The sequence below is a fragment of the Oncorhynchus tshawytscha genome, linkage group LG01 (assembly GCF_018296145.1).
Source record: "Oncorhynchus tshawytscha isolate Ot180627B linkage group LG01, Otsh_v2.0, whole genome shotgun sequence".
Lineage (NCBI taxonomy): Eukaryota > Metazoa > Chordata > Actinopteri > Salmoniformes > Salmonidae > Oncorhynchus > Oncorhynchus tshawytscha.
In genome coordinates, this window is record NC_056429.1 from 47225149 (window position 1) to 47252918 (window position 27770).

A 27770-nucleotide genomic window follows, 5' to 3' on the forward strand; every position below is an offset into this window, starting at 1 on the left:
TGTGTTGTACTTAATTCAGGGGATTTTCAGTTTTATGCTTATGCAACCCCAAAGTTAGCTTTCACCTCTCTCCAGATACCTAATGTACAGTACATTATCTCCTGCTCTCTCTGCCCCTCTCTCTGCGCCTCCCTCTCTCTCTCCCCTCTACCCCTCTCTCTGCCCCTCACCTCTCTTTTCCCCCTCACCTCTCTCTCTCTGCCCCTCCCTCTATCTCCCCGTTTCCTTTTTCTTCTCTCAAACCTTTACTCTTCCCCCTTTGTTTCGTGCTCCACTCTCCTGTCCTCCTCTCTCCTCCCGCCCCCTCTCTTTTCCCCCAGCAGCAAAGTGGAGCGTCCCCGTCGTTGAGCCTGTACCCCAGTGGAGAGGGCATGGGGATGGTACGTGGGTGGGGGGGGGTGGGGGGGCTAGGATGATAATGCCTGGGTCTGGGACCGACTTCTGGCAGGTCAACGAGCTCAGCCAATCCCGCTACACCTCTGGCTACCAGGTGTGATAGCGGCTCCATCCCAAATGGCACCCTATTCTTTTTATAGTGCACTACTTTTGACCAGAGCACTATGGGCCCTGGCTAAAAGTAGTGCACTATAAAGGGGAATAGGATGACATTTGGGACGCACACAGACACTCCCCCTGGACCTCACGTCTGCAGAACACGTCATGCCACACCCCCACCACTACCACCGTCAATCAGAATCATCCAGACACATCCCTCACGCCTGCATGTGTCCCTCGTCTTCCAAGAGCTTTTCTTTGTGGTGCTTGTCGATAGATTTTATGGCTGAGTGTAATGAAGACATGACAGTGTATGAACAGATATGATGAATACATTAATATTAGGATAAAAATATTACATTAAATTGGTGTAATTTCATTTCACTTAAGTACTTTTTTCTACAATAATAGAACATAACATAGATTCTATCGTCCCGTTTGCACCTGTCTTTACATCACGTTTCACATGTAAGTGTGATGCTTTGTTACTATGTGTACGTGCAAGATTGTGAACATTCCAACGAGCCTTGCAAGAGAAGAACCCTGGCTTCCCTATTCTCCACCCTTCAGCCTAAATGTGCATTGCACACTCTCCGTCATTAATTTAAAAGCATTGGCTTGATGCAAACATTGTCTGGAGGGAGTTTCCACCATTGTTAAATCCATGAAGGGAAGTGTGCACGTGGACACTTTGGGAGAAGGGTGGATAATCGGGATGCAGCCCCTCTTTAACAATACAGCCCCTTAACCTCTTTAACCACTGACCTCTGATGCCCCAGGAGGATGGTTCCGAGTCTGACTCGGTGGCGGCCACGCCCAGTAGCACGGGAAGTAAGTCCAACACGCCCACTTCCTCCGTCCCTTCCGCCACCGTCACGCCCCTCAACGAGGGCTTCCTCCCACCCGGCGAGTTCGACCCAATGAGCCGCGGCATGAAGAGTGCTAAACACCTCAGCAAAAACATGGAGGTGCAGGTCTCCCAGGAAACCAGGAATGTCAGCATCGGTGAGTGTAACGTGTTGTTACACACACACCCATGCATGTATTGATAAGGTCCCGCAGAGAAGGAGTACTGATCTAGGATCAGGTCCCCCCTGTCCATGTAATCTTATTCATTATGATCTAAAATGCAAAACTGATCCTAGATCATCACTCCTATTCTGAGATGCTTTGTGAATATGGTTTCGAGTGTGTATGATATTCTATCTGTACTCAGGTATGGGTAGCAGTGACGAGGGGTCAGAATTCCAAGAGATCATCGATTCCACACCAGAGCTGGATATGTGTGTGGACCCCCGTCTCTATGGTGGAGGAAACAGGTAACACACACACACACACACACACACACACAACACACACACACACACACACACACACACACACACACAGAGCAATGATTAAATATCAGTGTGTGTGTCAGTCCTTCCCAGGGCATTGTGAATGAGGCGTTCGGTATCAACACTGACTCTCTCTACCATGAGATCAAGGATGCCAAGTCTGACATCATCGGGGATGTTGACGCCGGGGCTGAGCTTTTAGGTAAGCCAATCAGAGGACTATTGGGTGGGGTATATGCAAATTAGCTATTGGAAGGCAGCCTAGGCAAGTCTCTGGTCATGTTCCAGGCTGTCTACATTGCAAACGTTGCATTGCATTAACCAATGGTTGTGTGTCATGTCATCGACTGCACAGTCGGGTGTCAGATTGCCATTTCAAATAATGTGTTTAACTGATATGTTAAACACCTATCGAGCATTGTGAGTTCTGACATGCGTCTGAAATGTAGTCACCCTGGAACCGGACCTCTGTCTGCACTAAGCAAAGAGTCATTGGGAATGTAAGCTGCGGTGCTTAGTGCACCAGCTGTGTCACCAGCTGTGTCATCGTTGCCATAGCACTGGCTAGCTCTGAACCTTGGCCATGCACACAGCGAAATGTTCATCACCACCTCACATTCCCGGCAGCTCCCCCATCCTCCACTGCACCGCAAAGCACCCTAGGATATCACTTGCGCCATGGCTGCAGTCCCCATTTATTTGATATATTTGAGTGGTTGATTTTACAGGGCAAGGTAAATTATTCTTGATTTAGTCTTGGTTTACTTCCTTTTACCAGGTATAGTTGACAGAGCTTTATGAGTGGTTTATTTAATTGCGATCATATTAGTTTATTGACCCATGACCCTTCTCTGTGCTTCCTCTCTCCCTTCCTGTGTATGCTGGATACACCTCTAGGGGAGTTCTCAGGTGTGTATCTGAACCCTCTCTTTCTCTCTCTCTCTGTCTCTCTCTCTCTCTCTATTTTTCTCTCTTTCTCTCTCTCTCTTTCTCTCTCTCTCTCTTTCTCTCTTCTCTCTCTCTCTTCTCTCTCTCTCTCTCTCTCTCTCTCTCTCTCTTCTCTCTCTCTCTTCTCTCTCTCTCTCTCTCTCTCTTCTCTCTCTCTCTCTCTCTCTCTCTCTCTCTCTCTCTCTCTCTCTCTCTCTTCTCTCTCTCTCTCTCTCTTCTCTCTCTTCTCTCTCTCTCTCTCTCTCTCTCTCTCTCTCTCTCTCTCTCTTCTCTCTCTCTCTTCTCTCTCTCTCTCTCTCTCTCTCTCTCTCTCTCTCTTTCTCTCTCTCTCTCTCTCTCTCTCTCTCTCTTTCTCTCCCTCACTCACTCACTCACTCACACACACACACACACATACACACACACATACACACCTCTCAAGACACAAATTACCACTGTGTGCCTGTAGGCTTTACCCAATGACATGATGCTGGCATTACATGCTACAACAGTTGTTTTAAATGTTGATCTAGTCTCTTTTTACTCTCTGAAGCTTTTGTATATAACAAGTGCTTATCAGCATTCTCTCTCTTTTATGTCACACCCCATCCCTCCTTCTCTCTTTCTCTCTGGTCTGTGCCCCCCTCCCTCTTCCTTCCCTCTCCCCGTTTCTCTTCCTCTCCCCCAGTCCGTGATGATTTTTTCGGTAAGGCTTCCTCTAGCCTTATTCAGCATCTCTAGCTGTTGCTCATCCTCCCATGTCGTTGTGTCTGTCTGTGATGTCTTGTCTTTTCTGCGTTCCTCAAGAAAAGTCCTGTACCTCAGGCCTAAAAGAGTCCAGCCCGGTAAATGAGTTCAGTTAACCCAAGTGACCTCAGTCACGCAATTGTCTTTTCATAAAGTGATGCATAAACCCTGTCTCATTAATACAATCAGATTGCAAGAAACAGTTTTACCACACAACTATAAAGTGTCACATCTCTGTAGTCTTCACTACAACTGAATCAGGGCCGGTCCTGGACGTTCTGCTGCCCTAGGCAAGACAAAAATCAGAGGAACAGAACATAATAGCGGCCCAATTAAAAGGCCTATGCTGCAAATTAAACACAATTTTTAACACATCTGGTTAGTAGGCTATATAATCAGTTAAATGTCAATAACATAGCCTAATATTTTCAATCGGATTACATTGATAAAATCACCAATGCCCGGGACATTTTGCTGCCCTAGGTGAGATAAAAATAATGACATCTTAGTCATGAATCTAAGCATAGCACTTTCAAAAGTTACCTTTCCACCCAGACAGAGGCTCTACTGACACAGAAAACTGTAAGCTTCAACTGCTGGCTACTAGTCCGTTGTATAACCCAACAACAGAAGTGCTTCCCTAAAAGCTGCCTGGGTTTAAACAAACATCTTCTCTTTTCAGAAAGAGAAAAGCTCAATTAATAGGGACAGAATAGCAGTCAATTTTTTTATCTCCTCGAATATTATAGGCTGCAGTTTAGCTTCAGATTGTCATATACAGGAATTAATATATCCCCATATGTATCGGAGTCACGTCTTTCGCGGACATTTTAGAGCTTGTTTCTACCATAAGGCGTCATAAGCATTGTTATAATCTTGATATAATCTGGATACGTTTTATGTATTTATTTCAAAATATAAAGCAAACAATAGATATAATTTGTGCCCTCTTCTTTAACAAATGGTATGTGATACCATCACTCAATTCGAGCCTTTGTTTTAGTCAAACACACCAAGCCCTTCTCAGACATGGAGGTATTTAATCAGTGCATGCGACAGTGTTGGAGTATTTGACTATACCGTCATCAATGAATAGGATAATTGTGTCTGTCAAACAGGTAGGCTTACCACTTATTTTTTGTAGGATGAAGAAATAAGCTCCAATTATATTTTACCCCTGCTTTGGAGAGTTACAATGTTGCTATCACTATGCAACCAGCTACCTATAGTAGGAAAACAAGTTACTTATTAATAATATCCCACCTGTTATCACACATGGCACGACCCCATAATTGTTATAATTACAATAAAAATAACACTGATAACATATTTAACATATATTTTGATATTTCTGTAGAACTGTAAAACAGAGTAAGATCATTTGAGCTTTGGAAACAACTGCTGTCATAAATGCATGGTGGGCCCCGTTTCGCTGGAGCAGGGTAAAATAAGCTTTATGTCAATGACCCAGCCTTAACGAATTTCGTTTATTTACAACATCAGTTTAAACAATGTATTTATTTAGTCTCCACCTAGAGTGGCCTCTTTCCTCTGCTGTGGTGCTGCATTGCAGTCAGCGATGTCTTCTCTCGAAGCTGTCCATGGTCCTGAAATCAAATAATCTGAGTTTGCTTGGACACCAGTCTGATCTCCAGCTCCTTCCACCTTTGGGAACTATCTAGGTGGTCATGCGACTTCTCATGTGAGCTAAGGAGGTGGCACAGATTCTTCCAGTCCCTGGTTCCATCCCTGACCAGCACAGATTTGCACTCGTGTGAAAAATATTTGCAGCAAAAACTTGTCTCTTCACTCTCTCCCCGTGGGCCACCAAAATTTTTCGTTGCCCCTCATCTCTTGGGAAATTTCCATCCTTATCATGATGTGGCCCAGGCTGCACTATCATATCTCGTAAAGATCCCATTCCTATATTTTGGCCACTCACCGGGATATTTTATGTTCTTTGTGTGGGAGTCGGATTTAATCAGCAGCACCACTGTCATCCGGGACGGGGAGCGACGAATCTGAGTCTGGATCCAAGATAGTAGGGTCTTCACTTGCATTGTTTGGAGGTGTGGCTAGGCCTGGTGCGACCACCTGTTCTTGTCCAGCCAGAGAGCATTCATCATCGGTGGAATTGCATGGCTCGGGCTCCTCCGGTTTGCCCTCTTCGCTCAGCGAACGGGGGCTCGTCGTTGTCGGCGAATGAGTGGCCTGTCCAAGTAGGCTTGTCATTCTCCACACCAGCTGATGGACAGTGCTGCATGCTGATACATTTCACCAGAGAATTACTTTGGTTCAAAGATTGTGCCTATTTTCTCATTGTTTAAAAAAAAAAAAATCGTTTCCTGAGTTTTTCACTAATTACTTGAATCATTAATCGTCTTCGTCACACACAAACATAAAAAAAATACAATACTTGAATTGGCAGATACATTTTTATTAATGTTTCACAATTGAAAAATCGCATATAAACACACACACATCACCATAGCTACCAATGATAGTGGGAGTGAATTTCGGAAGAAGCGGGAATGGATTGCAGCAACGCTATGAGCTGGTGGCTGGGGTGCCGCGGGCGGTGTAGTACCGGATTAGGGGTGATGGAGAGTGCCAGCCAATTGTCAAAATGCCGCCATAGGCGGCGGCCTAATCTTGCCTAATGGGATGGCCGGCCCTGAATTGAACACATAAGTCATCACACCAAAACAAATGAAATACCGAATGCAAAAAGTTGTAGTCAATCGGTCAGTCAGACAATCCAATCCGCCAACAGATCTCCGGCGGGGAAAGGCCACGAAGAAACAGAGGAGACCAACGTAGATCGGTAGTCGAACAATAGACCTAAGTAGAGCCAATACTGATGGATCCTGCCACAAGGTTACAGTACACACTTTTTTACTACAAACAAAACAAACTGGGTCTCAACGAGCTTCCAAACTGAGGGTAGAACACTTCCTCTCTCGCGCCACTGTCACAACCTACTTTTTGCGCAGCTAATCCTGGCTATTTAATAGAGAATTAAAGGGGAATCGCCCTATTGGCAGGAGAATCACGGATACGCTTCACACAAATTCACCTCCGTCACAAAGCGGATGAAAAAAACCTTCAGTTGAATGACTTAATTTCAGAGATCCATTCCCCTTTTATTTGAGCATGTCACAGCAAACATCATTATTGTATATGTATTTATTTTCGGAAATCTTTTGGTCTTTTCTTGGTTTCATTTCAGCTTGCGGGAGTTGGTTTAAATACCATGATTCTCCCCAAAACCTCCAAACGTTCATGCATAGAATTAACCCATTGAATAGCCCCAGAATTCACATTCAAAGACGATTAATCTGTTCATGAAAAAAAGTAAACTAAATGTATAGTTAATGAACAGTTCATGAAGTGTTTATAGAGCTATAGAATGAGTGTAGCCTGGTCCCAGGTCTGTTTGTGCTCTCAGACAGATCTGGGACCAGGCTAGAAGGAGTGTTGTTAGTGCTAATCAATCCTAACACTAATGTTAATATGTCACAGGGATGGGCAAGGAGGTGGAGAATCTGCTGACAGAGAACAAACATCTTCTGGAGACCAAGTAAGTGTGTGTGTTGTAAACTTACACTTGTTTGTTGTGCTGCTCCACATTAAAGATGGTTTGGTACAAGATAGATTTACTAGCGGGGGCTGTTCTTTTGCAAGGGTTGAGTAAAAATTGTGTTTTTTTTTAATAGAGAGAGCACACAAACATATGTTTGTGTGTGTGTGTGTGTTGAGAGTGATGGTATAAGACATAGAGAGAAAGTGGTTTTTTTTATTGTGTTTTTATTTAATTTTGTCAGTTTTCTTTTGAGGCCAGGTGACAGGTACAAAAAACAATCAAAGAAATGAATCCAAGATAACCCAAGATAACCCCAACCCATTACCCCCATCAGCCCCCCTCCCCCACAACAGGTTTTCCTTTTCCAGTGTAAATGCCTTTTGGTTGGCACCCGAAGGTTTGTTTAAGGATTATTGAGTAAAGCAGTACAATTATTGATTCCCATTTCTCCCCATGCAGAAATGCTCTGAACATTGTGAAGAACGACTTGATAGCCAAAGTGGACGAGCTCTCTGGGGAACATGAGGTGCTGAGAGAGGAACTGGAGGCCCTTAGGACCGCCAAGAACAAAGTGCACATAAAGGTTAAAGAACTGGAAGAAGAGCTGAAGAGGTGAGGGGTTGTGGGAGGGTGTGCGTGCGTGCATAGTGTGTGTGACTTGTGACTCTTATGACTCTTTGCCTCCTCAGGTTGAGAGCAGAGGCTCTGACTCTGGGAGCATCTCAGGACTCCAAGGATGAAGGAGGGGAAGATGTGAGTCAAACAAACAAACAAATAAACATTTTACATTTACATTGAGTCATATAGCACACACTCTTATCCAGAGCGACTTACAGTTAGTGCATTAGTAACTAGATACAACAACCACATATCACAGTCATAGAGTCATAATCTAGGTTTCCATCCAATTGACAACAGATTTTCATGCAAATATTCTAAAATGTGTTTCCATTGGAGATTTGTTTCCATCAAATTGACTTGTTGCTGATAAAAGGCTGCGCTTGGTGACTTAGTGCACCCGGGTATGGGCGAGGGGACGGTCTAAAGTTATACTGTTACATACAGTATAACTTTAGACTGTCCCCTCGCCCATACCCGGGCGCGAACCAGGGACCCTCTGCACACATCAACAACAGTCACCCACGAAGCATCGTTACCCATCGCTCCACAAAAGCCGCGGCCCTTGCAGAGCAAGGGGAACTACTACTTCAAGGTCTCAGAGCAAGTGACGTCACCGATTGAAACACTATTTAGCGCGCACCACCGCTAACTAAGCTAGCCGTTTCACATCCGTTACACACATAAAAAAAAAATTTGCAGTTAAATTTCTATGTACTGAATAAAAATACAATATAAATGGGTTTCCATCGCATTTTCAACTCGACTGATGGTTTTGTCACTAAACATTTTTTGTTATATAGCGAATGTGCCCACTCTGGTCTTGGCATATGCAGTCTGGCCAATACCTCACAGACACAGTTCGGGAATAGCCTACTACATGATGAGATTATTATGGACAAAATAGTGAGATTATTTTTACTTGTCAAACAGCAGCCAAGCATCGATCATCATGTCACCAGAATAAGACGAGATATTTATTGGAAAGGAGCATTAAGCTCATCACTGTGGACTTTCACCACTCAGAAGTTCATAATTTATTTAATTTGTATTCTAACAAACTGCATGCTTTCCCGAGTCGTAGTGGGAGGACCAAACTTGGAGTCACCGTGGGACTCCAAGTTTACTTTTATATGATGGTTAATATACTGAACAAATATAAATGCAAAATGCAACAATTTCAAATATTTAACTGAGTTACAGTTCATATAAGGAAATCAGTCAATTGAAATAAATTCATTAGGCCCTAATCTATGGATTTCACATGACTGGGAATACAGATATGCATATGTTGGTCACAGATACCTTAAAAAAAAGTAGGGGTGTGGATCAGAAAACCAGTCAGAATCTGGTGTGACCACCATTTGCCTCATGCAGCGTGACACATCTTCTTCGCATAGAGTTGATCAGGCTGTTGATTGTGGCTTGTGGAATGTTCTTCCACTCCTCTTTAATGTCTGTGCGAAGTGGCTGGATATTGACGGGAGCTGGAACACGCTGTCCCAAACATGCTAAATGAGTGACACGTCTGGTGAGTATGCAGGCCATGGAAGAACTGGAACCTTTTTAGCTTCCAGAAAGTGTGTACAGATCCTTGCGACATGCATTGTCATGCTGAAACATGAGGTGATGTCGGCGGATGAATGGCATGACAATGGGCCTCAGGATCTCGGAACGGTATCTCTGCATTCAAATTGCAATCGATAAAATGCAATTGTGTTCATTGTCCTTAGTTTATGCCTGTCCATACCATAACCCCACTGCCACTCTGTTCACAACATTGACATCAGCAAACAACTTTGGAGGCAGCTTATGATAGAGAAATGAACATTCAATCCTCTGGCAACAGCTCTAGTGGACATTCCTGCAGTTAGCATGCCAATTGCACGCTCCCTCAAAACTTGAAACTTGTTGTGTGACAAAACTGCACATTTTAGATTGGCCTTTTATTGTCCGCAGTCCTCAGTACAAGGTGCACCTGTGTAATGATCATGCTGTTTTATCAGCTTTTTGATATTCCACACCTGTCAGTTGGATGGATTCTTTTGGCAAAGGAGAAATGCTAACTAACAATTTTTTTAATTTTTTTAAATCTTTATTTAACCAGGCAAGTCAGTTAAGAACAAATTCTTATTTTCAATGACGGCCTAGGAACAGTGGGTTAACTGCCTGTTCAGGGGCAGAACGACAGATTTGTGCCTTGTCAGCATTTGGGGGATTTGAACTTGCAACCTTCCGGTTACTAGTCCAATGCTCTAACCACTAGGCTACCCTGCCGCCCCATTAGTAACACACTACACATCCTGCAGCGCACGCAAGGTCCCCCTGCTCAAGCCAGCGTATGTCCAGGCCCATCTGAAGTTTGCCAATGACCATCTGGATGATCCAGAGGAGGAATGGGAGAAGGTCATGTGGTCTGATGAGACGCAAATAGAGCTTTTTGGTCTAAACTCCACTCGCCGTGTTTGGAGGAAGAAGAAGGATGAGTACAACCCCAAGAACACCATCCCAACCATGAAGCATGGAGGTGGAAACATCATTCTTTGGGGATGCTTTTCTGCAAAGGGGACAGGATGACTGCACCGTATTGAGGGGAGGATGGATGGGGCCATGTATCGCGAAATCTTGGCCAGCAACTTCCTTCCCTCAGTAAGAGCATTGAAGATGGGTCGTGGCTGGGTCTTCCAGCATGACAACGACCCGAAACACACAGCCAGGGCAACTAATGAGTGGCTCCGTAAGAAGCATCTCAAGGTCCTGGAGTGGCCTAGTCAGTCTCCAGACCTGAACCCAATAGAAAATCTTTGGAGGGAGCTGAAAGTCCGTATTGCCCAGCGACAGCCCCGAAACCTGAAGGATCTGAGAAGGTCTGTATGGAGGAGTGGGCCAAAATCCCTGCTGCAGTGTGTGCAAACCTGCTCAAGAACTACAGGAAACGTATGATCTCTGTAATTGCAAACAAAGGTTTCTGTATCAAATATTAAGTTCTGCTTTTATGATGTATCAAATACTTATGTCATGCAATAAAATGCTAATTAATTACTTAAAAATCATACAATTAGATTTTCTGGATTTTTGTTTTTGATTCCGTCTCTCACAGTTGAAGTGTACCTATGATAAAAACAATTACAGACCTCTACATGCTTTGTAAGTAGGAAAACCTGCAAAATCAGCAGTGTATCAAATACTTGTTCTCCCCACTGTATATTTTTGTTCACTATATATCAATATTTGCGCTTAAAGGCACCTTTTATTGCATAATTAATTTTACAGACGGAAAAAGTGCAACTGGTAGTGCAATAAAGGCAAGTACAAAAGTGTTTTTTTCAAATGTCGAATTAGATTTGTTGTAATTTGTAGATTTGTTGTATATGGGTTAATCCTGGGAGAATGCCACCTGCCAAATTACTATTGAGATTCTTGTGCCAGCTTTCTTGCTAGTTTGACAGAAATGCCTTTGCAGGAGCCCTCAATCCTAATTGAGCTCATATGCAATTCACAACTGCATTTCACATACCTAATCAACTAAAATTGGCTAGGGCAGGGGTTCCCAAACTTTTTTGGCCCACGACCTCATTTTGATATAAAAAAATGTTTTGCGACCCCACCATGTAAACAAAGTCATGTAATCAACAGCAGTTTACTTTTTTAATTGGGGTTATGACAGTCTATTACAAATCAGTCTGATTATACATTTGACAGTATTTCAATCTGAAGGAAGTATGGTTTGATGTGACTGAAATGCATCAGAAAGGTATTGGGAAGTTCAGAAGATCATCAGGCTATAATTTTGTATGATCTTGATTGTTCTTTTTCCCCCAGTCTGATTTAGTGCCTGGTCTTATCCACTCTGTTCTGATGGGTCCTATGTGGTTTCTGAGCATTGTAGAAGGAAACAGAAGACACATACAGTGCATTCGGAAAGTATTCAGACCCCTTCACTTTTTCCACATTTTGTTACGTTTAGGGGTGTGGCGGTCATGACACTTTGTCAGCCAGTGATTGTCAGGCAAATTACTGCCGGTTTCACGTTAATTGACTGTTAATTAACATAAACACATTTAGCATCTCCTTTTTCCTCGCATAGCCTACAAGTCACTGATGCAGAACTTTGGAACATGTAATATACACCATCACAATAAATCCATTATTTATTTTAGATGGGTCTAAAGAAACATGATATTAAGAAAATGTAGTCTGTTTCAGAAGAACAGAGTAGCTAGCATACTCTGCATTTTCCTTATGTTAGGCCCTGATCTGGCTATGCCGTATGGCTGTGGGCTACACTAGTTCATTTTTAACAGACAAGTTTTGCTTAGAATTCCATAACATTATTTATATTATTTTATAGTATGAAGAATACAATTGAACATAGCTGAATAAAATAGACAGAATATTTTCTCCAAACGATTTGAGGGAGTACGCACATGCTGCTATTCTGTGTTGAGCGGTTAACAAAGAAGAAGGTATGCTTAATTTAGAGTTATTTATGTAACTTTAGTTGTGATAGAAATGTTGGGCTATAGGTTTTGATTTTTAATACATCCCAAGGCTGCATGATGCAACTCTGATGATGATTTGAAAAAAATCGCAGGAAAGGCCTGAGCTCAGTTAGTAAGTTTGGTAGGCTACCATCAGCAGCAACAGAGCTTGGAGAAGCCTAATTACCATGACTAAACTGTCACATGGAATTTGACTGCCATCATAACTCGTGACTCGTGAACTATGCCTCTCGTGGCGGTAATACGGTCACTGTAACAGCCCTACTTATGTTACAGCCTTATTCTAAAATGGATTCAACAGTTTTTTTTCCCCCTCATCAACGATGAAAATAAAACCTAATATAACTCAAACGGAAAGCATTTGCATTTTTGCGCAGTCCAGGCAGTGCTGAGAGGGATAGATCAGTCAAAGTCAATATATATTAAAAAAAATGTAATTAAAAAAAGAGTTCTTAACAGGGCATGTTTTTTTTCTATAATGACAAAGTAAAAACAGGATTTCAGAATATTTTGCAAATATATAAAAAAAAAGAATAATTATTATATCACATTTACATAAGTATTCAGATCCTTTACTCAGTACTTTGTTGAAGCATATTTGGCAGCAATTAAAGCCTTCTTGGATATGATGCTATAAGCTTAGCAGACCTGTATTTGGGGAGTTTCTCCCATTCTTATTGCAGAACTTCTCAAGTTCTGTCATGTTGGATGGGGAGCGTCACTGCACAGCTATTTTTACAGCTATTTTTTTCTCCAGAAATGTTCAATCGAGTTAGGTCCGGGCTCTGGCTGGGCCACTCAAGGACATTCAGAGACTTGTCCCGAAGCCACTCCTGTGTTCACTTGGCTGTGTGTTTAGGGTCATTGTCCCGTTTTCCTGTTATTTTATATTTTTTTATTAGTCAGTTAAGATCAAATTCTTATTTACAATGACGGCCAGGAAACGGTGGGTTAACTGCCTTGTTCAGGGGCAGAAGGACAGATTTTTACCTTGTCAGGTCGGGGATTCAATCTAGCAATCTTTCGGTTACTGTCCCAATGCTCTAACCACTAGGCTACCTACCTGAACGCTCTGGAGCAGGTTTTCATCAAGGATCTCACTGTACTTTTCTCTGTTCATCTTTCCCTCGATCCTGACTAATCTCCCAGTCCCTGCCGTTGAAATATATCCCCAAAGCATGATGCTGCCACCACCATGCTTCACCGTAGGGAGGGTATTGGCCAGGTGATGAGCTGTGCATGGTTTCCTCCAGACGTGACTCTTGGCATTCAGGACAAAGATTTCAATCTTGGTTTCATCAGACCAGAGAATCTTGTTTGTCATGATCTGAGAGTCCTTTAAGTACATTTTGGCAAACTCCAAGCTGGCTGTCATGTGCCTTTTACTGAGGATTGGCTTCCATCTGGCCACAATACCATAAAGGCCTGATTGGCGGAGTGCTGCAGAGATAGTTGCCCTTCTGGAAGGTTCCCTCATCTCCACAGAGGAACTCTGGAGCTCTGTCAGAGTGACCAACAAAAAAAATAACTTCATCGAATTTAGAATAAGGGTCTGAATACTTTCCGAATGCACTGTATGCATTCCTTAGTCTTATCTTTAAGTGATGGGGTCAAAATATTTTGTAATTTAAATCGTTCAAAAGACATTTGTAGGAAGAAAACAGAAACCACTCTGTTTATTACAACCAAATCTAACGGCTACCGGAAATTCTCTCGTTACCCCATTTTCAAATCAGGTGACCCCTATTTTGGGAAACGCTGACCTAGGGGCATGTTGAGCTAACTATGCCTCTCGTTTTGCTAGTGAATAGTTTGCTTTTAGCCTTCTAAAAATGTTGTGAAAAATAAAATATCTGATAGCCAGCAAAGAAAAGTTTGGGGTCAGCAGGCACGACAGTGTAAAAGGGTATGAATGCAACTTGTGCCCTCTCTTCCCCCCTTCTCTCTTCTTCCTTTCTCATCCTTTCCTTTCTCTTCCTCTTCTCTCCTCCCTTCTCGCCTCCTCCTTTTCTTTCTCAGTACTCGTCTCCGATGGTGGATGGGGATGTGACCATGACGCAGCGTCGGCGTTTCACACGGGTGGAGATGGCCAGGGTCCTGATGGAGAGGAACCAGTACAAGGAGAGACTAATGGAACTACAGGAGGCCGTCCGGTGGACAGAGATGATCAGGTGACGAGAGGATTTGGGGGAGGGAGGGGTGAAGGGGAGAGGAACCAGTACAAGGAGATGCTGTAGGCCGTCTGGTGGACAGAGATGATCAGGAGTGTCAGGCCTTATCTCCTATGTTTAGCATGACAATGACCATAGAAATTGGCAAGACAAACAGATTTGCGACCAGGCTCAAACATGCCTCTCTCTATTTAAGGACTTTTGGAAGATTAGACCAAATGAGGACTAAAAGAGATCCAAATAAATTTAAATCAAAATCTCTGTCTCCTCAGGGCATCCAGGGAGAGTCCTCAGATGCAGGAGAAGAAGAAATCCACCATCTGGCAGTTGTGAGTTGTTATCAGTGCCATGTAGCATAAAGGTGTCATTATGCTTCAGTTCTGCTAGTACCTAGTTCGGCTGGAACCGAATGAGTGTGCTCGCTTACTCCCTTAAAAGATGTTCGCTTGAAAAACGAGAAAAAAGCAGCAATAGTACTGTTTGTAAATTTTGAGACAACTCAAAATAGTCCAAATTAATCTAAGATAACTCAAGAAATCTGTCATTTATTTTGACGTTTTTGCAGAGGAGATCTTAGAAAAACCCTACCCGAAGTCCAAAACAAACAAAAACGTCACAAAATGTTGTCAAAATATATGCAAAAACTCTTCCGAACTGTTTCGGCTGGGAAGCATGCGGACACCTTAAGGCTGTGTACTGTATGCTTTGTAATGTTCAGTTATTGAAATTGTTACTAAACTTTGACTGTACATCCCTCTCTCTTCTCTCCTTCCAGTTTCGCCCGTCTGTTCAGTTCCTCGGCCAGTCCTCCGCCAGTCAAGCGTCCGTACTACAGCGTCAACATCCACTACAAGTCCCCGTCCCCTGCAGGCTTCCCCCAGAGACGCAGCCACACCATGTGTCAGATCTCCACCTCAAACCGAACCCTGGAGTTTTTCCCAGAAGAGTGAGAGAAAAACACACACCAACCTTTTTATTTACATTCTTCCCTCACTCTGTCTCCGTCCATACCTTCATCCCTCTATCTCTCTGATCGTCCTCCATCTCTGTCCCTCCCTCCCTCCTTCCCATCCCTCTCCCTCCATCCATCCCTCTTATCTCTCCATCCCTCTTTCCCTTCCTCCCTCCATCCCTCCCTTGTCCACCCTCTAACATTGTAGAGTTAGTTGTTTATGCACGTGTAGGGGAGAGGTTGGGTTTGCACAACCGTAAGCGTAATCCTACAGTATGTGTACGTGTGATGTCATTTTTTCCCTCATATTTTTGAGTGAAATGATAATAAGCAGAAAAACAAACATATTTTGAATCAGTTAGTAGTGTCCTTGCATGTGCCTTCATGTTAAAGTGCAAAAGGATGTATGGTTGCTAGTTCATATTACTGCTTTGTGCATTGTTCTTAATGATAAGTGTTAAGTGCAGATCACATATTGTGATTGCTTCTTATTTTGCGCTCTACTCCTGTTCTTTTGTTTTCCATTCATTTTCTCATGGCTGTTGAGCTGGCTGTAGCTTAACTGCTTAAAAAGACACAATGCTGCTGTAGCTTCTCTCTTTCTTTGCAGCAGCCTGGTTGCGCTTGCTAACGCTTCGCTTCTCTCTCTGCCTCTCTCTCTGCGCATTTCTTTCTTTCTCTCCACCCTCTGTTCTAGACTGGCCAGTAATGGTGTTGCGTCTCTCATTAGCGACTCTGCGGTGTCAGCTCGCCGTGAGCAGCGCCGGGAACAGTACCGGCAAGTCCGAGAGCACATGCGCCGCGATGACGGCATTATGCAGGCCTGCGGCTGGAGCGTACCACCACGCTTCAAACAGGTACCGTCTCTCATAGCTGAAGGATGGGATTAAAAACAAATAAATAACTATTTGTAAAATACATTTTGTCTGTAAAATGTATGTAGTATGGATACAGTGCATTCGGAAAGTATTCAGACCCCTTCACTTTTTCCACATTTTATTTTACAGCCTTATTCTAAAATGGATCAAATTATTTTTTCCCCTCAATCTACAGTTGAAGATGGTAGTTTACATACACCTTAGCCAAATACATTTAAACTCAGTTTTTCACAATTCCTGACATTTAATCCTCATAAAAAAATCCCTGGCTTAGGTCAGTTAGGATCACCACTTTATTTTAAGAATGTGAAATGTCAGAATAATAGTAGAGAGAATGATTTATTTCAGCTTTTATTTCTTTCATCACATTCCCAGTGGGTCAGAAGTTTACATACACTCAATTAGTATTTGGTAGCATTGCCTTTAAATTGTTTAACTTGGGTCAAACTTTTTGGGTAGCCTTCCACAAGCTTCCCACAATAAGTTGGGTGAATTGTGGCCCATTCCCCCTGACAGAGCTGGTGTAACCGAGTCAGGTTTGTATGCCTCCTTGCTCACACACGCTTTTTCAGTTCTGCTCACAAATTTTCTATAGGATTGAGGTCAGGGCTTTGTGATGGCCCCTCCAATACCTTGACTTTGTTGTCCTTAAGCCATTTTGCCACAACTTTGGAAGTATGCTTGGGGTCATTGTCCATTTGGAAGACCCATTTGCGACCAAGCTTTAACTTCCTGACTGATGTCTTGAGATGTTGCTTCAATATATCCACATAATTTTCCTTCCTCATGTAGCCATCTATTTTGTGAAGTACACCAGTTCCTCCTGCAGCAAAGCAACCCCACAACATGATGCTGCCACCCCCGTGCTTCACGGTTGTGATGGTGTTCTTCGGTTTGCAAGCCTCCGCCTTTTTCCTCCAAACATAACGATGGTCATTATGGCCAAACAGTTATATTTTTGTTTCATCAGACCAGAGGACATTTCTCCAAAAAGTACGATCTTTGTCCCCATGTGCAGTTGCAAACCGTAGTCTGGCTTTTTTATGGCGGTTTTGGAGCAGTGGCTTCTTCCTTGCTGAGCGGCCTTTCAGTTTGTCGAAATATAGGACTCGTTTTTACTGTGAATATAGATACTTTTGTACCTGTTTCCTCCAGCATCTTCACAAGGTCCTTTGCTGTTGTTCTGGGATTGATTTGCACTTTTCGCTCCAAATTACACTAATCTCTAGGAGACAGAATGTGTCTCCTTCCTGAGCGAGACGGCTGTGTGATCCCATGGTGTTTATACTTGCATACTATTGTTTGTACAGATGAACATGGTACCTTCAGGCATTTGGAAATTGCTCCCAAGGATGAACCAGACTTGTGGAGGTCTACAATTTTTTTTCCAAGGTCTTGGCTGATTTCTTTTCATTTTCCCATGATGTCAAACAAAGATACACTGAGTTTGAAGGTATGTCTTGAAATACATCCACAGGTACAACTCCAATTGACTCAAATGATGTCAATTAGCCTATCAGAAGCTTCTAAAGCCATGACATCATTTTCTGGAATTGTCCAGGTCGTTTAAAGGCACAGTCAACTTAGTGTATGTAACCTTCTGACCCACTGGAATTGTGATACAGCGAAGTAAATGAAATAATCTGTCTGTAAACAATCGTTCTGCCCCTGAACAGGCAGTTAACCCACTGTTCCCAGGCCGTCATTGAAAGTAAGAATGTGTTCTTAACTGACTTGCCTGGTTAAATAAAGGTAAAATAAATAAATAAATAAACAAAGTAGATGTCCTAAACGACCTGCCAAAATGATAGTTTGTTAATTAACAAGAAATTTGTGGAGTGGTTGAAAAATTAGTTTTAATGACTCCAACCTAAGTGTATGTAACCTTCTGACTTCAACTGTACATAAGTATGCAGGCCCTTTGCTATGAGACTCTAAATTGAGCTCAGATGCATCCTGTTTCCATTGATCAGGATTGTGTTGAGGCACAGATCTGTGGAAGGGTACCAAAACGTGTCTGTAGCATTGAAGGTCCCCAAAAACACAGTGGCCTCCATCATTCATAAATGGAAGATGTTTGGAACAACCAAGACTCTTCCTAGAGCTGGCTTCCCGGCCAAACTGAGTAATCGGGGGAGGAAGGGCCTTGGTCAACGAGGTGACCAAGAACCTGGTCACTCTGACAGAGCTCCAGAGTTCCTCTGTGGAAATGGGAGAACCTTTCAGAAGGACAACCATCTCTGCAGCACTCCACCAATCAGGCCTTAAATGGTAAAGTGGCCAGACGGAAGCCACTCCTCAGTAAAAGGCACATGACAGCCAGCTTGGTTTTCCAAAAGGCACCTAAAGGACTCTCAGAATATGGGAAACAAGATTCTCTGGTCTGTTGAACTGATTGAACTGGAGGAAACCATGCACCGATCATCACCTGGCCAATACCATCCCTACGGTGATATATGGTGGTGGCAGCATCATGCTCTGGGGATGTTTTTCAGCAGCAGGGACTGAGAGATTAGTCAGGATCGAGGCAAAGCTGAACGGAGCAAAGTACAGAGAGATCCTTGATGAAAACCTGCTCCAGAGCGCTCAGGACCTCAGACTGGGGTGAAGGTTCACCTTGCAAAAGGACAACAACTCTAAGCATACAGCCAAGAGAAGCAGGAGTGGCTTCGGAACAAGTCTCTGAATGTCCTTGAGTGGCCAAGCCAGAGCCCGGAATTGAACCCGATCGAACACCTCTGGAAAGACCTGATAATAGCTGTGCATCCAACCTGATCCGCATAGAATGGGAAAAACTCCCCAAATACAGGTGTGCCTATCTTGTTGCGTCATAACCAAGAAGACTCAAGGCTGTAATCGCTGCCAAAGGTGCTTCAGCAAAGTACTGAGTAAAGTGTCTGAACACTTATGTAAATGTGATATTTCTGTGTTTTTTTTATACATTTGCCCCTCAAAAATCAAAAAACCTGATTTTGCTTTGTCATTATGGGGTATTGTGTGTAGATTAATGGGGAAAAAAGCAATTGGATCCATTTTAGAGTAAGGCTGTAACATAACAAAATGTGGAAAAAGTGAAGGGGTCTGAATACTTTCCGAATGCGCTGGAAGTAGAAGCCTAAATCTTGTTGTCTATTAGTTTTCTCCAGTTAGGGGAGGGGTGGTAGGTTTAGGGGAAATAATAAAGGATTATTTATTTTTAAAATATCATATTTACAAAAAATATATGTGGGATTGTAACATGTACTCGAATAGTCAGGAAGCATGTACAGGGAGTGAATTCAATAAATAAACGTACATGGAACAAAACAAGAAACACGAGTAGCGCACAGACATGAAATATATAAACAGAAACAATAGCGCCTGGGGTAAGAACCAAAGGGAGTGACATATATAGTGGAGGTAATCAGGAAGGTGATGTAGTCCAGGTGAGTCTCATGAGGCGCAGGTGTGCGTAACGATGGTGACACGTGCGTTATAATGAATAAACTGGCGACAATGAGCGCCAGAGAGGAGGAGCGGGAGTAGATGTGACAGGGATTGGAAATGATGCAGACAATTAGGTTGTAGCTTTCATCAATGTATCTGCAATATTAAAGCTGATCTACCCCCAAATAAATAAAAAGATATATAAATAAAAATGCCATCCATTTAGCAGTGAAAATACAGCATGTAGGGTGGTGTCTCTCTATTTCTCCCATAGACTGGTGCTCAGCTGGACAGTGCACTGGAAGGCCCGCTGAAGAAACAACAGGTAAATGACACCCACAGAGTCCTTCCCTAACCTAGCATGATCCGTTCTTAGTTACCCAAAAGACCTGTCACAAGACACATCAACAGACACCACAGTCTGACACAACACCTACAGTGTATTCGGAAAGTATTCAGACCCCTTCACTTTTTCCACATGTTGTTACGTTACAGCCTTATTCTAAAATGGATTAAACAAATATCTTTCCTCATCAATCTACACACAATACCCATTTTAGCAAATTTAGAAAAAAAAAATAATAATAAGCCATGAGGTTGAAGGAATTGTCCATAGAGCTCCCAAGACCAGATTGTGTCGAGGCACAGGGGGCTTTCCTCTTTTGTTCTCTATTTTTATTTCACCTTTATTTTGTAGCCAGAGTCCCATTGAGATTTAGATCTCTCTTACAAGGGAGCCTTGTGTCGTAGAATTACAACATTATGTTAATCACATTACTCTTATATTAGAATGTAATCCTATATTAGTACTCACACTGTCTGTTTTTCTTAGAGGCAACAGAATAGGATTGTTAGAACTTTCATGTGTCTGTGTGAAGAGAGAGAAGCCTGAGATTTAACGCTGACAAGTAGATTTACGATGGCCTGGTGATAACCTAAAGACTGCATTGCATTCCAATCCATGATTAGTGTCTGTCGGCAACAGGGAGAACCAACCAACAGTTTATTTAAGGAAAGGATTTAGTATTCTAGGTTACATTAGTATTTTTTTTATAAGCAAGCAGTAAATGAACTAGAGACAGATATTTATTATTATTATTTTTTTTTTTTTTTACCTTTATTTAACTAGGCAAGTCAGTTAAGAACAAATTCTTATTTTCAATGACAGCCTAAGAACAGTAGGTTAACTGCCTGTTCAGGGGCAGAACGACAGATTTGTACCTTGTCAGCTTGGGGGTTTGAACTTGCAACCTTCCGGTTACTAGTCCAAAGCTCTAACCACTAGGTTACCCTGCCGCCATGTAAATCTTGATGTCTGTTGCATGAGAGCACAATGTACCTTTTTGTATGATTTCAACATATCTATTCTTCATCACAAGAACTCAGGAAGACTATAAAGAGTTGTAACCGAATCCTGTTTATTTGTGCTTTTAACTCTACACCATTGGGTGATTGTTAAATGTTCCATTACTAATACATTTTCCATTACTAATGCAGTAATTACTAATTAAGTGGGAATGTTTTGAGGAAATCTAAGTCTCTCCTTTGATTAGAATAATTCCATGACACTTGTATATACACAATTTATAAATACAACATAATACAAAATTACAAAACATACTCAAGAGGAACGTTCACATTCCTCAGCATAGAGGTCCCCAATCAACAATTTCAACTGCCTGAGAGGCACTAGTACATCTAGTTGCAGGGAGCTCTTTAGATTTGTTCCACACATGGGGTGCAAATAAACTAAAAGCAGATTTAACCCAACTCTGTGGAGACCGAAGGGATCTCCAGAGTTAGCCATCCCTGAGACAGGGTTTGGTCATTCGTACGTTGAAAGTTAAATAATGACGTTAGGTATGGTGGAATTTCATTGTTCCCGCAAGAAAGGGGGAGGCCAATGATATCTGAGGGCACCATTAGGCCAACTTCTTAAATGGTCTACTCCATGAAGTTTGTATTTGTATCTAGAAAACACTATTTTGCTCAAAACTTTTTTTTTTTACCTTCAGTGTGTGTACATTACTGTATTAAGAACTGGGATATTGTTTTCCAACGGAAAAGTTAAAAAAATAGCTTGAGTGCGTCTTTCAGCCCCTAAGCCTTGTCCCCAAGACACACATCAACAGACACCACACGGTCTGACACAGCTAACTGACTCAATGATCCTGTCAATGACGCCACTCAACCTACTGATACAACATCTACCTAAAACCCAAACGCTTTGCCCCCACAATACACACAACACTTACCTCTAACCCAACACACATCACTAGATGCCACACAATCTGACATATCTATTGACACAATGCCCCTGTCCCTCAGTCATGTTAACAGACACCCCACAACCTGCTGACACTTTCACTGCTATATCAACTTTCCTCCAATCTCAAAGCTCTTCCCCTTGACACAACAGATATGTCAAAAGTGTGGTTATACGGCTATATGAATATAGCAATGGTGGTTTGATTGAATTTAGTTGTAGTAGTATCTTCTATTGGAGGTCTTAGAGCAGTTTTGTGATTGGAGGGTTTGTCTGTCCGTCTTCTCCCAGGCCAATGAGAAGGAGGACAACCGCATGAAGAATGTCCCTGTTCCTGTCTACTGTCGCCCCCTAGTAGAGAAGGACCCCAACAGGAAGGTAAACAAACAAAAAAATATGTACTTGGTTAAAGCCACAATCTGCCATTTTTACCGATGTTCAATCAATCGTCATGTTAATTAATTATATATACCCATTGATTATTGAAGAATATTACTTATAACTGCTTCAAGAACTTAGCCCATCATAACCAAAAAGTTGTTTTACTCTAATGTGTTTTTAATTATTTTTTTAACCTTTATTTAACTAGGCAAGTCAGTTAAGAACACATTTGTATTTACAATGACGGCGGGGGCTGGGATTAAAAAATTAAATACAAATATAGGACAAAACACACATCACCACGACAAGAGAGACACCACAACACTACATAAAGAGTGACCCAAGACAGCAACACAGCATGGTAGCAACACAACATGGCAGCAGCACAACAGCACAAAACATGGTACAAACATTATTGGGCACAGACAACAGCACAAGGGCAAGAAGGTAGACAACAATACATCACACGAAGCAGCCACAACTGTCAGTAAGAGTGTCCATGATTGAGTCTTTGAATGAAGAGATTGAGATAAAACAGTCCAGTTTGAGTGTTTTTTGCAGCTCGTTTCAGTCGCTAGCTGCAGTGAACTGAAAAGAGCAGCGGCCCAGGGACGTGTGTGCTTTGGGGACCTTTTAACAGAATGGGACTGGCAGACCGGGTGTTGTATGTGGAGGATGAGGGCTGCAGTAGGTATCTCAGATAGGGGGGAGTGAGGCTAAAGAGGGTTTAATAAATAAGTATCAACCAGTGGGTTTTGCAGCAGGTATTCAGAGATGACCAGTTTACAGAGCAGGATAGACTGCAGTGATGTGTCCTATAAGGAACACTGGTTTCAAATCTGATGGCCGAATGGGAAAGAACATCTAGCCGCTCGAGAGTGGTGTTAACGATGTGTGTAAACGAACTCTGTGTAGTTGTGGTGTGCGGCGGGCGTGGACCTGACGGGATGGAAGACGTGCACTCAGGAAGTGATGACAGTTAAGGCTGGCCCCGGCAACAGCGTTACGAATCCTCTAGCCATAGAGGAGGGAGAGGGAGGAGACAGCAAGAGCAACCACAGCTCACCAGAGAAGAGAAAGGTACTGTCTCTTGATCTGGGTTGATTTGTTAGTTAATTAAGCTATTTGTTATAATTTGAAAACATACTTATTGTCCCTTCTTCCTTTTCTCACCCCCACCTCTCCCTCCTTTTCCGCCCCCCCCTTTCCCTCCCCTAGTCTAAGGAGCTCCATGAAACAGACACTATGAGTAGCAGAGTCTGGATCCTGACCAGTACCCACTCGGCCAGCAAGGTGTTAAATAGTACTTTTTTGTATCTAGTCATTTCATTGTAAGTTGTACTTGTAATTCAGTTTGTTGCTGCCATTTGTACAATTTCTCAAATAATGAAAAAACATTATCGTTATCATCATCAAGGTGGTCATCATTGATGCCAACCAGCCCGGCTCGTTGGTCGACCAGTTCAACGTTTGCAATGCTCACGTGCTCTGCATCTCCAGTGTGCCAGGTTAGCGGTCAAACCATATCACAAACACATAGTACTCACCTACTAGACCAACTCTACCACAACTTGACGACTTAGCACCCTACTACTAAATTAACACAACCAGATCTACTACCACAACATGACCACATACAGTAGCACTCACCATCTGGACCAAATATACTGCAACTTGACCACTAAGGAATCTACTGCCATAATAACATGACTACCGACCACCTATCCTACACCCTATCTATTAATGCAACACGACCATATAGCACTCTCCACCTGAACCAAATCGACTACCATAACATGACCATAGTATTCAGATCAAAGCAACATTTGGAAAGTATGTTACAGCCTTATTCTAAAATTGATTCAATTGTTTTTTTCCCTCATCAATCTATATCACATTTACATAAGTATTCAGACCCTTTACTTGGTACTTTGTTGAAGCACCTTTGGCAGCAATTACAGCTTCGAGTCTTCTTTGGTATGATTCTACAAGCTTGGCACACCTGTATTTGGGGAGTTTCTCCCATTCTTCTCTGCAGATGCTTTCAAGCTTTGTCAGGTTAGATGGGGAGTGTCGCTGCACAGCTATTTTCAAGTCTCTCCAGAGTTCGATCGGGGTCAAGTCCGGGCTTGGGCTGGGCCACTCAAGGACATTAAGAGACTTGTTCCTAAGCCACTCCTGCGTTGTCTTGGCTGTGTGTTTGGGGTCATTGTCCTGTTGGAAGGTGAACCTTCGCTCCACTCTGAAGTCCTGAGCGCTCTGGAGCAGGTTTTCATCAAGGATCCCTTTGTACTATGCTCCGTTCCTCTTTCCTTCGAGCCTGACTAGTCTCCCAGTCCCTACTGCTGAAAAATCCCCACAGCATGATGCTGCCACCACCATGCTTCACCTTAGGGATGGTATTGGCCAGGTGATGAGCGGTGCCTGGTTTCCTCCAGATGTGACGCTTGGCAGTCACGCCAAAGAGCTCAATCTTGGTTTCATCAGACCAGAATCTTGTTCCTCATGGCCTGAGAGTTCTTTAAGTGCCTTTTGGCAAACTCCAAGGGGGCTGTCATGTGCCTTTTACTGAGGAGTAAGGCAGCAGCTACTCTTCCTGGGGTTCAGCAAAATTAAGGCAGTTACACAATTTTAAAAACATTACAATTTATTACAGAATTCACAACACAGTAAGTGTGTGCCCACAGGCCCATTCTCCACTACCACATATCTACAACACAAAATCCATGTGTACGTGTGGTGTGTATAGTGCGTATGTTATCGTGTGTGTATGCATGTACCTTCAGCTTGTCAACACCTCTCTTCCAATTTTGAGCCATGAGAGATTGACATGCATGTCATTAATGTTAGCTCTCCGTGTATTTTTAAGGGCCAGCGGTGCTGATCTGTTCTGAGCCAACTGCATTTTCCCAAGTCCCTCTTTGTGGCACCTGACCACACTACTGAACAGTAGTCCAGGTGCGACAAAACCAGGGCCTGAAGGACCTGCCTTGTTGATAGTGTTGTTAAGAATGCAGAGCAGCGCTTTATTATGGACAGACTTCTCCCCATCTTAGCTACTGTTATATCAATATGTTTTGACCATGGCAGTTTACAATCCAGGATTACTCCAAGCAGTTTAGTCACCTCAACTTGCTCAATTTCCACATTAATAACTACGAGATGTAGTTGAGGTTTAGGGTTTAGTGAATGATTTGTCCCAAATACAATGCTTTTAGTTTTGGAAATATTTAGGACAAACTTATTCATTGCTACCCATTCCAAAACTAACTGCAGCTATTTGTTAAGTGTTGCAGTCATTTCAGTCGCTGTAGTAGCTGATGTGTTTAGTGTTGAGTCATCCGCATGCATAGACACACTGGCCTTACTCAAAGCCAGTGGCATGTCGTTAGTAAAGATTGAAAAAAGCAAGGGGCCAAAACAGCTACCCTGTGGAATTTCTGCTTCTACCTGGATTATGTTTGAGAGGCTTCCATTAAAGTACAACCTCTGTGTTCTGTTAGAGAAGTAACTCTTTATCCACATTATAGCAGGGGGTATAAAGCCATAACACATCAGTTTTCCAGCAGCATAATATGATCGATAATGTCAAAAGCTGCACTGAAGTCTAACAAGACAGCCCCCGCAATCATTTTATCATACATTTCTCTCAGCCAATCATCAGTGATTTGTGTAAGTGCTGTGCTTGTTGAGTGTCCTTCTCTATGTGCGTGCTGAAAGTCTGTTGTCAATTTGTTTACTGTGAAATAGCATTGTATCTGGTCGAACACAACTTTTTCCAGAAGTTTACTAAGGGTTGGTAACAGGCTGATTGGTCAGCTATTTGAGCCAGTAAAGGGGGCTTTACTATTCTTGGGACTTTAACTTCCCTCCAGGCTTGAGGGCACACTTTCGATTAGGCTTAAATTGAAGATGTGGCAATATCATCCGCTATTATCCTCAGTAATTTTCCATCCAGATTGTCAGACCCCAGTGGTTTGTCGTTGTTGATCGACAACAATATATTTTTCCACCTCTTCCACACGGACATTACAGAATTCAAAAGTACAATTCTTGTCTTTCATAATTTGGTCCGATAAGCTTGGATGTGTTGTGTCAGCGTTTGTTGCTTGCATGTCATCCCTAAGTTTGCTAATCTTGCCAATGAAAAAGTAATTAAAGTAGTTGGCAATAGGAGTGTCTTCCGTCTGGCTACTCTACCATAAAGTCCTTCCTTCTGGAAGGTTCTCCCATCTCCACAGAGGAACTCTGGAGCTCTGTCAGAGTGACCATGCGGTTCTTGGGCACCTTCCCGACCAAGGCCCTTCTCCTTTGATTGCTCAGTTTTGCCAGGCGGCCAGCTCTAGGAAGAGTCTTTCTTGGTGGTTCCAAACTTCTTCCAGTTAAGACTGATGGAGTTCACTGTGCTCTTGGGACCTTCAATGCTGCAGAAATGTTTTAGTACCCTTCCCCAGATCTGTGCCTCTACACAATCCTGTCTCAGAGCTCTACGGACAATTCCTTCGACCTCATGGCTTGGTTTTTGCTCTGACATGCACTGTCAACTGTGGGACCTTATATAGACAGGTGTGTGCCTTTCCAAATCATGTCCAATCAGTGGAATTTTCCACAAGTGGACTCCAATCAAGTTGTAAAAACATGTCAAGGATGATCAATTGAAAAAGGATGCATCTGAGCTCAATTTCATATCTCATAGCAAAGGGTCTGAATACTTACATAAATAAGGTATTTCTGTTGTTTTTTTAAATATAAATTTGCAATCATTTCTAAAAAACTTTTTTTGCTTTGTCATTATGGAGAATTTTGTGTATAGATTAATGGGGGGGGTAATTCCATACATTTTAGAATAAGGCTGTAACGTAACAAAATGTGGGAAAAGGGAAAGGGTCTGAATACTTTCCTGATGCACTGTTATTCCACGTCTACTGAACTAGAATCACCTCTATTTGTGATTTTTCTGTGTGTGCGTGTACATGTGTCTCTGTGTGTATGGGTGTGTATTTCTGTGTGTGCGTGCTTGTTTCTGTGTTTACATATGTGCGTGTCTGTGTGTGCGTTTATGTGTGTCTGTCTGCAGCGGCCAGTGAGAGTGACTACCCGGCGGGTGAGATCGTGCTGGACCCTGGGGAGGGTGGTGGTGAGGAGACAGGCGGGATGGAGGGCATGCTAGCAGGCATCACCCTGGTGGGCTGTGCCACCAACTGTAGCGTGGTACGCAGCAACTGCTCCTCGCGCACCGACACACCCGTACTGGACCGGGGACAAGGTGAGAACCCCAGAGATTTATCTACAGTGCCTTCAGAAAGTATTCATACCCCGTGACTTTGTTGTTAGATCCTAATTTCAAAATTGATTAAAAAAAAAATTCTCACACATCTGCTACACACAATAACCCAAAATGAGAAAGTGAAAACATGTTTTTAGAAATGTTAGCAATTTTACAGAAATTTCTCCTTTACATAAGTATTCACACCCCTGGGTCAATAC

The 27770-nt window shown here is 42.7% G+C and overlaps 1 protein-coding gene across 1 annotated transcript in view; it reads left to right on the top strand.

The window, feature by feature from the left end:
- Nucleotides 1–27770, top strand: part of LOC112252174 (C-Jun-amino-terminal kinase-interacting protein 3) — a 74969-nt gene that overhangs the window by 25117 nt on the left and 22082 nt on the right. Inside the window, exons 6-24 of the mRNA XM_042322167.1 lie at nt 329–380; nt 1275–1500; nt 1712–1814; nt 1916–2034; nt 2730–2741; nt 3448–3465; nt 7029–7086; nt 7549–7701; nt 7779–7842; nt 14229–14380; nt 14653–14709; nt 15156–15326; nt 16063–16189; nt 19911–19961; nt 22194–22280; nt 23199–23363; nt 23502–23576; nt 23701–23791; nt 27361–27549. Of these exons, the coding sequence (XP_042178101.1) occupies nt 329–380; nt 1275–1500; nt 1712–1814; nt 1916–2034; nt 2730–2741; nt 3448–3465; nt 7029–7086; nt 7549–7701; nt 7779–7842; nt 14229–14380; nt 14653–14709; nt 15156–15326; nt 16063–16189; nt 19911–19961; nt 22194–22280; nt 23199–23363; nt 23502–23576; nt 23701–23791; nt 27361–27549 (1970 nt within the window). The remainder of the gene's footprint in view (nt 1–328; nt 381–1274; nt 1501–1711; nt 1815–1915; nt 2035–2729; nt 2742–3447; nt 3466–7028; nt 7087–7548; nt 7702–7778; nt 7843–14228; nt 14381–14652; nt 14710–15155; nt 15327–16062; nt 16190–19910; nt 19962–22193; nt 22281–23198; nt 23364–23501; nt 23577–23700; nt 23792–27360; nt 27550–27770) is intronic.